General features: G+C 41.9%; 1 protein-coding gene across 3 annotated transcripts in view; it reads right to left on the bottom strand.

Annotated features, from left to right (window-relative positions):
• The window catches only part of LOC149456583 (solute carrier family 22 member 6-A-like), a 97,015-nt gene that overhangs the window by 47,657 nt on the left and 34,473 nt on the right, over positions 1 to 14,885 (bottom strand). For all 3 annotated transcript variants that reach the window (XM_089684785.1, XM_089684786.1, XM_089684787.1), the window contains exons 7-9: positions 12,198 to 12,313; positions 9,201 to 9,415; positions 9,010 to 9,118 (exon numbers count right to left, since the gene is read on the bottom strand). In XM_089684785.1, coding sequence (XP_089540911.1) covers positions 9,010 to 9,118; positions 9,201 to 9,415; positions 12,198 to 12,313 — 440 coding nt within the window. The remainder of the gene's footprint in view (positions 1 to 9,009; positions 9,119 to 9,200; positions 9,416 to 12,197; positions 12,314 to 14,885) is intronic.

Here is a 14,885-nt window from a genome sequence, read left to right as displayed (position 1 = left end):
GAAGGAACTGTCAGAGAACTGTCAGAAATAGCGGAGCTCTCTGCAGGGACACTTTTGCCGGCTGATCGGGAAAAATCCGATTCGCGCACCCGAAGTAGGCTAATATTCGGATTCGACGCGAATCGAATTTTTCCTGAAATTCGAATCGAATTCCACTTCGCCTGGTTCGATTCGCTCATCTCTAATTGTGATGATTATGACTTACAGCTCATGAAAACCCCAAATCCACAATCTCAGAAAATTAGAATATTACATGCAATCAGTAAAACAAGGATTGTACATGGAATAATATCGGACCTCTGAAAAGTATAAGCATGCATATGTACTCAGTACTTGGTTTGGGCCCCTTTTGCAGCATTTACTGCCTCAATGCGGTGTGGCATGGAAGCTATCAGCCTGTGGCACTGCTGAGGTGTTATGGAAGACCAGAATGCTTCAATAGCGGCCTTCAGCTCTTCTGCATTGTTCGGTCTCATGTCTCTCATCTTTCTCTTGGCAATGCCCCATAGATTTTCTATGGGGTTCAGGTCAGGCGAGTTTGCACGCTGGACTTCAAGCATCTTGCAATGTGTGCCTCTCCATTCTTCCTCCATACTCTGGGTCCTTGGTTTCCAAATGAGATGCAAAAGTTGCTCTCATCAGAAAAGAGGACTTTGGACCACTGACCAACAGACCAGGTCTGTTTTTCTTTAGCCCAGGTTAGACGCTTCTGACGTTGTTTGTTGTTCAGGAGTGGCTTGACAAGAGGAATACGACATTTGAAGCCTATGTCCAGGATGCATCTGTGTGTGGTGGCTCTTGATGCACTGACTCCATCCTCAGTCCACTCCTTGTGAAAGTCCCCAACACTTTTGAATGGCCTATTCCTGACAATCCTCTCCAGGCTGCGGTCATCCCTGCTGCTTGTGCACTTTTGTCTTCCACACTTTTCCCTTCCACATAACTTTCTATTAATGTGCTTTGATACAGCACTTTGGGAACATCTAACTTCTTTTGGAATTACCTTTTGAGGCTTTTCCTCCTTATGGAGGGTGTCAATGATGGTTTTCTGCACAACTGTCAGGTTAGCAGTCTTTCCCATGATTGTGATTCCGACTGAACCAGGCTGAGAGACCATTTAAAGGCTCAGGAACCCTTTGCAGGTGTTATGGCTTAATTAGCTGATTAGAGTGGGACACTTTGAGCCGAGAGTATTGCACCTTTTCACAATATTCTAATTTTCTGAGATTGTGGATTTGGGGTTTTCATGAGCTGTAAGCCATAATCATTACAATTATGACAAATCACGGCTTGAACTATCTTGCTTTGCATGTAATGAGTCTATCTCATATATTATATAATATTTCGAGTTTCTCCTGTATATATGTGTGTGTAAGTGTGTGTGTGTGTTTTGTAGAGGTTCACTCAAATGTTTTTCATGAAATTCAGTCAAGCCAGTGAGGTACATTTTAGGGCTTTTTTGTCCAGCTTTTTCAAATGTAAAACTCACACAGAAAGCTACTCTCCCAGGGGTTTCCAGCATCACAAAAACAAATATAAATGTTCCAGTCTCCTAGATCAATGGCTAACTGGACAGTGTAGTGTCCGAGTCTGTCTCTGCGCAGACTCACTACATTATCTCATGCAGCCTTGTGAGAAACCAACTGCCAACCTGGGTTGCACAGGCTCCTGCCTAATTGCACACAGGGGTTGATTTATTAAAACTGGAGAGTTCAAAATCTGGTGCAGCTCTGCATAGAAACCAATCAGCTTTAATTTTTTTGTCAAAGCTTAATTGAACATGTTAAAGTTAGAAACTCATTGGGTACCATGCACAGCTGCAACAGATTTTGCACTCTCCAGTTTTAGTAAATAAACCCCACAGTTTCTTAGGAGACAGCCTGGTCAGATCATATCACTTCTTCGTGGGACCAGACGACACACTCTCAGCATCTTTTCACATGTCTGCAGGGGAAGGAGCCCTGAACCACAGTCACCCCCTTCACCAAATGGGCTGTGAACACCTGCATAATAATGATGCTGGTCTCCAGTAAAATGTGGGCACTGTATTAGAGGCTTCACAAAGCCTCTGGTCTCCAGAACCTAATCCAGGGGTCACCAATCCTGGAGAAGACTGCAAAACTCTGTTTTCTCCATTCATAACAGACATCCTAGAGCCCCTCAACTTGCATAAATGAGAACCCTGAGTAACTTCTATTGATTCTGACACCGTGACTTGGCACAGCACTGTCACAATATACATTTATTTAGTGTTCTCCCCCTACAGAGTTGCTGAATTTAATGAGTCCTCCTAGTCTGTCTAAAACTGTCTCACAGCTGCCCTACAACACTCACTGACCATTGCATGGCGACCAGCTAACTGACTTCCACTCTGTCAGTCTTTGCTTGAAGGGAATTAGTTTGTACAAATATGAGAGGAGAGAGGATTAAGGCACAGGGTACCCCAAAAGAGACATAGCATCATGCTCCAGACTCTACTTACAGTCATACATATGAGGCCTTTAAGCCAGAATGGGTATTCTGTAGTCTTTTAGGCAGTAGAGTAGTGCTCAAATGCAGCATATGCACTTCTTGAATAGGTGACCAGACTTCCTATAAAGCCCTGAGATATCCAGCCTCACTCTCCCTGAATGTAGCCCCAACGAAGCAGTGCAGGCTTTTTAGGCACTACACCTAGACCTTTCTTTTCACAGCACATATACCCTCCCAAAGTAGAAAGCCTGGGAGGGCAGAAATCTCTAACAATGCATGCCCTCCTTGGGCAAAGCCTGGAAGCTAGAGAGAGAGAGCTTATTTACAGTTGCAAGAAACAGTATGTGAACCCCTTGGGATTACGTGGAGTTTTGCATGAATTGGGCATAAAATGTGCTCTGAACGTCATCTAAGTCACAACAATAGAAGAACACAGTCTGCTGAACATAATACTACACAAACATTAGATGTTGCCATGGTTTAATTGCACATAACGTGTAAACATTCACAGTGCAGGAAGGAAAAAGTATGTGAGGCCCTAGCTTCTCCCAGAGCTAATTGGAGCCAGGAGTGAGCCAACCTTGACTCCAATCAGTGTGATGATATTGGATGCATTGCTGACAGCTGTCCTGCCCTTAAAAAACACACACCTGTTTTGGGTTTACTGGTTTCAAGAAGCACTGTCTGATGTGAACCATGCCTCGCAGAAAAGAGCTCTCAGAAGACCTACGATCAAGAATTGTTGACTTGCATGAAGCTGGAAAGGGTTACAAAAGTATCTCCAAAAGCCTTGATGTTCATGTGTCCACGGTAAGACAGACTGTCTACAAATGGAGAAAGTTTAGCACTGTTGCTACTCTCCCTAGGCATTGTCGTCCTGTAAAAATGACTGCAAGAGCACAGCGCAGAATGCTGCATGAGGTAAAGAAGAATCCCAGAGTGTCAGCTAAAGACCTACAGAAATCTCTGGCACATGCTAACATTTTTGTTGACACATCTACAATAAGGAAAACATTAAACAAGAATGGAGTACATGGGAGGACACCACGGAGGAAGCCATTGCTGTCCAAAAAGAATATTGCAGCACTTTTGAAGTTTGCAAAAGAGCACCTGGATGTTCCACAGCACTACTGGCAAAATATACTGTGGACAGATGAAACCAAGATTGAGTTGTTTGGGAAGAACACACAACACTATGTGTGGAGAAAAAAAGGCACAGCACACCAACATCAAAACCTCATCCCCACTGTAAAACATGGCGGAGGGAGCATCATGGTTTGAGGCTGCTTTGCTGCCTCAGGGCCTGGACGGATTGTTGTCATTGATGGGAAAATGAATTCCAGAGTTTATCAAGACATTTTGCAGGAAAACGTACGACCATCTGTCTGCAAACTGAAGCTCCGCAGAGGATGGGTGATGCAACAGGACCAGAGGCGGACTGACCATTTGGAAACTCAGGCACTGCCGGAGGGCCCGGGGTCAGTAGGGGGCCCGATGAGATGCCCCTGATACCTTTTTCATAGGCTTTTTTGAGTTTGGGCAAGGACACAGGGGCCCCATGATCCCCTATTGCCCGGGGGCCCCATGAGTTGTCAGTCCGCCCCTGAACAGGACAATGACCCAAAGCATACAAGTAATTCAACAAAACAATGGCTGCAACAGCACAGAATATGCCTTCTGGAGTGGCCCAGTCAGAGTCCTGACCTCAACCCGATTGAAATGCTGTGGCATGACCTTAAGAGAGTGATTCACACCAGACATCCCAAGAATATTGCTACACTGAAACAGTTTTGTGAAGAGGAGTGGTCCAAAATTACTCCAGATCATTGTGCAGGTCTGATCTGCAACTACAGGAAACGTTTGGTTGAGGTTATTGCTGCCAAAGGAGGGTCAACCAGTTATTAAGTCCAAAGGTTCACATACTTTTTCCTCCCTGCACTGTGAATGTTTACATGTTATGTGCAATTAAACCATGGCAACATCTAATGTTTGTGTAGTATTATGTTCAGCAGACTGTGTTCTTCTATTGTGACTTAGATGACGTTCAGAGCACATTTTATGCCCAATTCATGCAAAACTCCACGTAATCCCAAGGGGTTCACATACTTTTTCTTGCAACTGTATATCCACGCCCAGCCTGCAACTCCGGCAATAAAACTTCTGAAAATTGGCCAGGAGGACATCAGCAATCATAGCCCCACATAATTTTATCTTATTGCACTACTGCAAACAGTAACACTGGCCTTAGAAAAGACCAAATAAACACAGAACTATCAATATAGATTAGGCTGATTACAGCCCCACAGAACAAAGTGTAAAGAAACACTCCTGCTTAGGACAGGGTGGACACACACACTCACACTCTTTTGAATGCACTTGGGAAGACCTGTGGCTCAAGGCCCTTCTATCAAATTTCAAGTCCTTTCATTCTATTTAACTTTGATGCTTTTGATAAACATAAGGTTTGTATGTAAAGCATGGTCACAAAACTCAATGCTAGTCTCACGTTGAGGTCAAATGGCTCAACAGGTCAGTCAGCTTTGTGTTTATTAAAAGTCAGCAGCTACAAAAACTGTAACTGCTAACTTTTAATAAACACACTCACCTGTCCCAGGGTCCAGCGATGTTCTCACCCGCGCAGGCCTCTTCTCTCCCCAGTACCGGCATCACAAGTGTGGGCACCAGGCTGTAACAGCTTGCGGCTTCACAGCCAGGTGCCCATTGCGCATGCACATTCTCATTGGTCCGACAGTCTTCTGGGACCTGTGAAGTGGGAGCAGGTACCTTTCAAAAACAAGTATCCACTCCCCCCTCCCCCCAAAAGGTGTCAAATATGGAAGTGGAGGGGGGGGGGGAAATAAGTGGAGCTTCCACTTTTGAGTGGAACTCTGCTTTAACAGAGGTCATAGTATTATAGCATCTTCCTAGCTTAGCTGATCGTTAGTGAGGAGCTGATTAGCAGCTCAGGTGACATAGTCAGAGGGGTCAAATTCTGGTCATGAGTGAGAGACTCTGCAGGCCAATCCCTCCGGTATTTCCCCCTGCTCTGAGGCTTTCAGAGGAGGTCCTTGGGGACAGTGGGTGTATCTGAGGAGTGGCTGGCTACACTATTGAGGGACCTCAGCCAATCCCCAACAGGAAGCTTGACAAGGGGCTGGGACTCTCTTAAAAGTGTAAGAGCCTACTTAGTAACAGGAGTGTGGTGTTGGGAGAGGAGTGTGGTGCAGGAAGATGTAAAGCTAGAGGAGGAAGGCTGCCAAGAGGCCTATTGAGATGGGGTCTGCCTGTGAGCCTGGAGCTGGAAAGGAGGAAAACTCAGGACTCACTGGCCTCCTAAGAATGGACCACCTGTATGGCAAGGAAGGAGCAGCCCAACTGATAGGCCTGGTAGCAGCAGCCATTCCGCAAGCAGTACAGAAGAGGATATGAGTGAGTACACCTCCACCCTCTGGACGGATAGGGAAAGAAGCATTCTGGTGGGAAACCAGATTAGCCCTCTACGAGTGACTGTTACCCGTTTAAAGGAACAGGAGCCACTCCCCTGCTCAGGAAGAAAGTCTCCAGATTGCTGGGTAAAAGGAGTTCATCTAGGGTCTGGGCAGTACAACTGGAGCTGCTGGCTACCATTCCAACAGAGACTGTGATAGAGGAGAGAAGCTGTGAATAGTTCAGGAAGTTGTCCTCAGAATTTAGTTCGCTTGAGCATCCTATACACCCCTTACCCCATCCAAGTTTAATCCCCTCAATAAAATAACAAAACCAAAGTTCAAGGCCTGATTTCTGTCTATGGATGAAAGCTGTGTGGAAAATGCTAACTGACTGGCTGTGCAGGACTATAGGGGGACCCAAATTCATCAGCAATCCCTGAGGGGGTGGTGTTACAGTATAATGCAACATGTACAAAGCATTAGAAAGTAAAATTTTGTGGAAATATGCTTGCATTAATTATGTCTATATTACATAAGGTTGTGCTGTAATGTTGTACTATAGAGCTTCTTGCTAGCAACTACAAAATTAAAGCAGCCAAAAGCAAAAACCAAAAATGTAATATATTGCACCTTACCAATCATTAGAAGTGGTGGCTGTATTAGTTTTTTGTTTTTTAGGATCTCTCCCCCTCTGTTTTTCCCTGGTGATCTGGCCAGTGACACACTTCCTGTAATAGGGTGCCTACACTCTGGATGGAGTTGCAACGCAGACATTTTTGGAGAGCAGTATTGTCAGTCTAGGTTGAGAGTAGTGTTAAATGCACTAGCAGATTTAAATACACTAACATGTTGAAGCCAAATGCCAGCTGACACTTTTTAAGTAGTTATAGCAATAGCTTTTTTTTACTTTTGGGATAAATGTGTTAAATATATAAATAAAAGCTGACCATTCTGAGCACCCCTTTAAGTGGCTGTGTCAACCTCCTAACTGCTACCCCTGTAGAACAGCTTGTTCTGTTGAAAACAACAGACTTACTAGCAGGATCAGCTGGTGGGTGAAAATAAAAGAAAACAAATGCACCCATAACATCTAAGAAATGGTAAGCTGCAATATAATACATACTTGCTTTTGGTTTTAATACTGTTTTAACACAAAAAAACCTATCTATAGCATCCTGTGGTTCACGCAAACCAATACCACCAAAGACAGCTACTCAATCTACTTGAGCAAAATCCAATATATATATATATATATATATATATATATATATATATATATATATATATATACATACACATACATACATATACACACACACACATTATACTTGACAACCCCATGAATTTGGGTCAATGTCGATAGCACCTACATAACTTCTGTTATGTACATAGCACCTATAAAATATGATTTTACAGATCTCACTACAGGTTTTCAGGAACAAATTCACCTATGTCTGTGCTGCAGTAATCTGGTGGTGAACATATTATGGTTCATTTGGAACTCAGGTTAATGGGCCATGGCTGGTGCGGTCACAGCAGGCAGTCCCACCAGATGGTGTCGACATATACTGCATACCCTTAACACAACAAGGCAACTACAGAGATAGAATATAGAATCACTTTTTTTACCAGCATGCAAAGGATCGAACAGATAAAAAATGATCATATATGGGATAAAACCATACACATTTTCAAATGTTTACCTGGAATTCAAAAAACACTCATTTTTTTTTAAAGAAAGGGTTAGGTTATTTTCATTTTAACTTTCTTTTAAACACATAATGAAATGTATCACAGTGGACATATTGGGTCAGTAAAGCAATTAAAACATAAGTAAATATTTACTGAAACACCTGCCTGCATGACATTTAAATTATCCTGTGCAAACCAGAAGATAAATAATAGATTTCCTATGTGCTAAAGCGATAAAACGGCTTCTTCAGACAGCAGGGTTTGTTTCTAATTGCAGATGCAACAGCAGCAACACCTAGTGGTGCAAGCACTGAGCAATAGTTGCTGGTACAAAGACTAGATTCTCTTTGGGAAATAAGGCACCCAAGTAATGTGCTCAGCATGACTCATGTCCAGTGTCAATCTGGAGTTACAAAGTGGCCCGGGCATATGAAGCAATACAGATTTTCATGCAGAGAACATTTTGTGAAGTCTAATGAAGTAATAAATATATATATTGTTGTCAGCACTAATACAGTACAAATAGGGAATATAAGCAGACATGTCCATAGTCTGGATTCTGTAATGATTGCAGTTGATGTACCTACAGGTATTGATATCAATAAAGACACAGAGATCTACTTGAGATTGATGGGTGGGAATATATCTGTCCACCCTTGCACAAGAGCCAGGACCTGCCACTATCATTGCTGACAGTGATGCACACAAGGATCTCTATGACCTGACATTTCTGCATACATACAAACCAGAAAATCTCCCTCTGCAATGGTCCTCTGACTGCCTAAGGCACTCTCTTGATCTCAGTGAAAAAGCTTGAAATCAGAAGCTTTTTCAAAGCTGAACTCCAGTGAATAGAAATTTCTTAAATAGAACGGCAAAACAATAACATGCCAGGGGTTCTAACCCTTCCCTACTCTATCCAAAACAGAAAAAGTTTTAGGCTTTGCATACACTTTAACAAATACGATTGTGTCCTCTCTCCATTCCAAGCCATCTGACTGGATAGGGAAAGAGCAACAGAAGAGTGGTGAGCTCATCCCTCTGCTCACACCTCTCTTCCACTACAAGCATATTCCTTGTCAGCATATTTGCATGCAGCACACCTAATTGGCTCCCAGTACTGTGCTACCCTCTTTCTCAGTCTAAGTTCTGCTGTGTGGGAAATTGAAAAAGTCTGATACCAAGTCAAATTCAGATACCTACTCTAGTTTCATTTGTAAAAAGACATTTAATTATTTATTAATTTATACCTAGCTGCATTAACATGTATTTTTTATCTGCCTGAAGTTCATCTTTAATTATTAGACCATCTATGACCAGCCTCAAGAATACTAACCCTTCAAACAAATCCTAGAGTGAAAATATTGTTTGCAATGATCATTTTTCATCAGTGCAGAACATGACTGATTGTACCTACCTGATGACTGTAGGATAGAGTTCTGTGGTATAAAGAAAAACACAACTAAAAGAAGCAGCTAAACAGCCTTTTCCAAACACTGCCAGACTGGTCCTTAGTGCCTGCAGCTCTAAAAAGACAAAATGATTGTTAATTTCCTCAATGCAGTTATTTTAATGATGTAGCAATAATATAAGGGCCTTTTGGCTTACCAGTTGGCACAAAGATGTTAGCCAGGATTGCCAGACCTCCAAGGAAAAGGGAAAAGAACTGTGTGACTCTTCGACCAATGTAGATCATGCATGCTGTTGAAACTAGCTTGGCTGGAAAGTCGACAGCCCCAAAGATAACCTGGATAAGATAAATGCTCACTCCAAATTTTTGTAAGTCCATTGCTAAGCCATAATAGGCAAAACTAGTGGAGAACCTGTGAAAATACAGAAAGGTGCAATATGTTACAGAAAATTACAGATGATTAAAGCGCAACTCCAGCCAAAAGTTTTGAATTTTAGTTTTGGCTAGAGCAGGGAAAGAGTTGGACTCCTGGAAGTTTAGATATTGGTCACTTTTCCACTGATCACCAATGTAGAGAGGCACTTCTTTACAGTCTATTGTAAGGAGACACTGCTCCACTTACCACCAATGTTAGGAAGTACTTCTACACTGACCACTAATGTAAAGGGGCACTACAATATTAACCATCTGCATTTCTTTCCTGGACATTTTCTGGCCTTGATCATTATTAACAAATCATTGTTTACTTGTTGCACTTTTTTACTTGTTAGAATTATTGTTACATGCAGTCTTTTTCTCAATACTGAGAAGGAATTCAGTCTTGATCAAAAAAATTCTGTATAGTGTATATGTTTATATGTTTTACTTGTAACTTTGGAGAGAGTAGGGAAGGGTTAAAACCCTGATATGGTTATTTTTTGGTGTATGTGTCCTGCTAGGAAGATTGCACTTTTTTTTTACTTTTTTTGGAATTACAACAGGAAGTGAGAGAAAATCTCTGCCAAGTAAGGGGCAGTGACTTTCACAGTTGTCATCAGAACACGTCTCCACCCACATTGGAAGATTTCCACTCACCTCTTGCGTTTATGACCCCTATAAAATGTAGGGTTTCCCCTTACTTTCACATCACCAGGACAAATAGAGGGGTTTCCTGTAGTAACTTGGACAGCAAAAAGACATGACAGAAGGTATAATCCTTACCTATATTTCAGGTAAGAAGGCAAAGAGGAAGAGAGAAATGAGCCTAGTATTTGAAAATAAATAAAGCGATAGATAGATAGATAGATAGATAGATAGATAGATAGATACAAAACCTTATGAACTGGCCCTACTACCACCAGAATACTGTAACAGGAGTCCAGTACAAGACTTGTAGAGGTTACTGCACATTTTAACTGCTGATTAGTCATTAAAGTTGCATGATTTAGGGCTGTTTCCTTCTCCATGCTTTACTACTTAGCAAGGCACTGAACCAAAAGAAGTGTGTGTATTGCATTTCATACCACCAGTGGTGTATTTAGGTTTTGTGTTGCCGTAAACAACACCAAAATTGTCCCCCCCCCCAATGAGAGGGCAAGAGTGTTCAATAAGAGTGTGCATGTATATAAAATATTTTTCCCTCTCTCTCTCTCTCTCTCTCTCTCCCGCCTTCCCACTCCCTCCCTCTCCCCCCCCCCTCTCTCTCCCTCCTTCCCTCTCTCTCTCCCTCTCTCCCTCCTTCCCTCTATCTCTCCCTCTCTCTCCCTCCCCCTCTATTCCCCCCATTCCTCCTAGCAAATAGCACCACCACCACCACCCCCCCAAATCCCCATTACACTTCCTAAAAGAAGTGGAGAGGAAAGAGCCCCAGTAGGAGGTGAGCTCTGTTGTGTTCTCTGGGCTCTCCCTCCTGTTGTCCATGCAGCACAAGAGATGGATCACTGATATAACACACACACACACACACACACACTATAATTACCACCCCCTACCTCCTCCAAGGGCTGCTGATCTCAGGGCAGCAAGAAATGTGGGTAGGGGGTGGTAATCATACTGTGTGTGTGTGCAGGCAGTCCCATACGATCTATCAGTGATCGTGTCTCATGTGCTGAATGGATGACAGAAGGGAGAGCCCAGAGAACACAGCACAGCTCACCTCCTCCTAGCTCTTTCCTTTCCATCACTTCTACTCTCCCTGCTCCAGGCTGTCCCCTTGTCCTGGTTCTGAGTGTGGGCGGGGAAAATAGCAGCAGCTCAGGAACACCAGGCACCACCTTGATCTGGCCAGATCTGTCTCTTCCTCCAGCAGCAGAAAGCTGGCAGGAGGGAGAGGAGGAGAAACCAGCTTTCAGCTGCTGGAGGGAGAGATACACAGGGCATCATTCTGCAACTGCTCTCCCCCACCACACCAATCCTCCTGCTGACCGGGTCACTTACAGGAGAACTGGTGGTACCCCTCAGATGGCGGCCCTGCATGACTCAGTCCACTGCTGCTTACCAGGTCCCTTCTTCTGGGGGGCGGTGCCGCCCCCCTAAAAATTGCCGTCCTAGGCAAATGCCTTGTTTGCTTTGTGGTAAATACACCACTGCATACCACTGCATATGCATATATCTGTTCAAGGACAGAAAATTTATAGCAGCTCTCATATTTCTATCCTGACAAGTTCCTGTTAAAGCAATCTGGGCATGTGATGATAAAATCAAGATGAAGGTTCCCTGTAATAGAAGATGCTCACCTCTCTGGAGGCCCAATTCTTCTACCTACCCTATATGCCAGTGCTGCTTCCTCGTATAAGACTTTTCACAGTTCACATGCCTGCGATTCCATCCTCCAACCACTACATCATTACAGGCCTCAGAGGATGGAACCAGGGTGGGAAATGAGGAACACAGGCATCCATCACTCCCAGAAGTATTGAATGAAGAATACACTGGTGGAGGCCACAGCACTGGAATAGAGGAAAGTTAGGAGATACTGGCCACCAGAGAGGTGAGTATAAGAGCTCTTCTTTTGAAGGGAGCTTTCATGTTGATTTTATCTTTACTTGACAGGGTGGTTTCAAGAGTGAATAATTAGGGAAGCTCACTTTTTGGGCCTGTTTGTCAAATGCTGAAATTCTAGCTCTATATTAAAATACCTTCTCCTTCTTCTTGAAAACTAACTTACAAAATTAGCACATTTTCTAGGGGAGTGCTAATTTTGACAGTCTTCTTACCACACAAAGCTCACAGCAAAGGATATTCTGCGGACAGTACTGGTTCGGACCAGATCGAACACTGTATACGATGAATTCCCACAAGCCACCTCTTTCATCATATCAGCTTTCAGTGTCTATAGTTAAAAAATGTGAGAGCATAAGGGCAAATTTATAAATAAAAAAGGGAAACATTTAGTTGCGCATGGTTATGATGCAGAACTGCTCTATGAGCTCTATATATCTATTGTGCAGATATGAGTTATCCATATTCAAAAAAAGGAAAACTAACTTTAGACTGTAAACATACAATATACCACTGAAGGAAATGGACTGTAGCCTTATAATAAACACAATACAACATGTTTCATGCTCCTTTCACACTAGAGTAGCACATGAACATGTGCCAAACCTTGCAATATAGCGAACATTGAAAAAACACACAAAAATTGTGTGGCACCCTCGTGTGCCATTCATTCATCATCTAAGAAATGTCAAAACATAAAAGATATACTTGAGCTCCTTTGCCACATTTGTAACAAGTAGGCCAGCCCATTGAAATGAATGGGCTGCAATGTACTCAAAGCGCTACATAGTGTGTTTGGAGGCTCATAGATGTTTCAGATTTCCCCTCATTTCTCTGGTACTGGGAAGAGGAGAAACTATCCATCTAGTATACTGACAGAAATACCTGTGTTTCTATTGGGGAGGGTCTCTGCACTGTCTTTGGGAAGAAGAAAACAAAACAAAATTGTTTTAAACTGTAACACACCTCTGTTACTTAAGGCGTTAAATCAAAACACCTTGAAATAGAAGAAAAGTTTTGCAGCAATCACCACAAGGCTAGTCATGATAAGTATACTCATGAAATATTGCCATAAAGTGTTTTATTGTTATGCTTTTATTTAAAAAATGCACTTACTGTATGTGTAAATATATGGATAGTTTCATTGTATTTGTGATAATCCCGTTCAGATAATAGTTTATCCAATTTCTAGTCATGATAAGAATACTCTCACAATATTCTTATAAATGTTTTGTTGTTATACTTTTATTTAAAAAATGCACTTATGTGTAAATATCAGGATTATTGATTGATTGTTTAATGTTGTCATATTTGTCTATGATTGATTCATTTTAGGGAAAGCAGATGTATGACATCAAATGCTACTTTCAATAAAGTAATTCAGTTTTAATTAATTTTCTTTAAGAAGATTAAATGGATTACATACTTATTTCTGATGCGTTTGTTAATCAAAAAAACTTTTTTAAACTTTAGATAGGGAATGGGTAAGGAGTAGGTTAAAACTCCAGTACAGATTTTGGTGCCATCTTTGTCCCACTTGGGACATTTCATTTTCTGTCCTGTAGATACAACAGGAAGTAGGGTAAAATCTGTTCAAGTGTACTAAATCGCCTCTTAGACACCAGTCACTGGAGCAAGTGTGCCCATTAGAAGATTTCTTCTCTACTGCTTTTCAGTTGACAACTTAATTTTTTTAATTATCCTTTACTGTCAGTCCCAAAGACAATGGGTCACCAGGATGAACTGAGAGAGTACATCTCCCTAATGGGGACACAGACAGCAATAGAATATGACAAGGGTCATAACCCCTTCATCACTGTATTCAAAACTGTAAAATAAAAGGTTTGGGTTTTAAATACAAGAATTTTCGACAACACTTCTAATTAGATGACTTATGCCATGACATGGGTTTTATACCTAACAAGGAACAAGTGAACAACTAGATAATCTCCCCTGATCTGCTGACTCCTTAGTAAAGCAAGAACAAATAGCTTTCGTGAATTACCATATCACTAGAGAAATCTGGACAAGGTGTGTTAAGACATTACCAAATAGTATTTTAAGGCTTATGTGAACCTATGGTAAGGCTATAGATATTCAGATAGAAACATGTTCTTAACAAACTGTAAATAAGCTTTAAAACAAGCTCTCACCTCTGTTGCTGCTTGCTAAAAAAAAATTAATAATGATAATAATAATAATAATAATAATAATAAAAAAGAAATTACATATATATATAAATAACTGTCCAGAGCCTAGACAGAACCAAAAGAACCCGTCAAACAAGGCTCTTCTATCCTGCCCACTCCAGTTCTGTAACCACCTCACGACCAGCCATTGTAATTAAATGGCTGGTCAGGGCATCTGTTGTTCTGAAAGGACGCTTCTAAATTCTTTTTTCTAATGTTCATGCATTCTCCAGTGTGCTCAAAATGGCTGTTATTAGACAGCACAGACTGCAGGCAAAAATTTTTAAAAGCCAATCATCCTAATTTTTTTTAAATTTGGAAGGTATAGTGAATTTTCCCTAACATGACAGTAAATCTGTCTTCCAGGATGGCATTATTACATACTGTACATGGATGCACGTGAAGTCCCAGTCAGCAGCTGGTTCACTATGTTGGCTGCTGCTGTTCATAGGAATCTTCTATTGTGGAACTTAGCAGCCAGTGTCAAGCCCGCCATCTACAGAATATTGATGCACACAGGATGTGGATTGCTAGGACTATGGGAATTGTAGCCTCCCACAGACTGAACTGGCTTGATAGGTTGAAAAGAGGAAATTACAGATCACACGAGAAACTGGGTGACAGAAGAGAGATGGTCTTTCCTGTTGCTTTTCCTGGACTGAGCAGGAAAAGTGTGAAGGTTATCCAGAGAGACTAAGTGACAAAGAAGGGATA

This window comes from Staurois parvus, unplaced genomic scaffold, assembly GCF_062004578.1.
Source record: "Staurois parvus isolate SC_StPar_1 unplaced genomic scaffold, SC_StPar_1.0 ptg000356l, whole genome shotgun sequence".
Taxonomy (NCBI): Eukaryota; Metazoa; Chordata; class Amphibia; order Anura; family Ranidae; genus Staurois; species Staurois parvus.
Note: the sequence above shows the minus strand (reverse complement) of the source record. Positions and strands in the feature narration are given on the sequence as shown.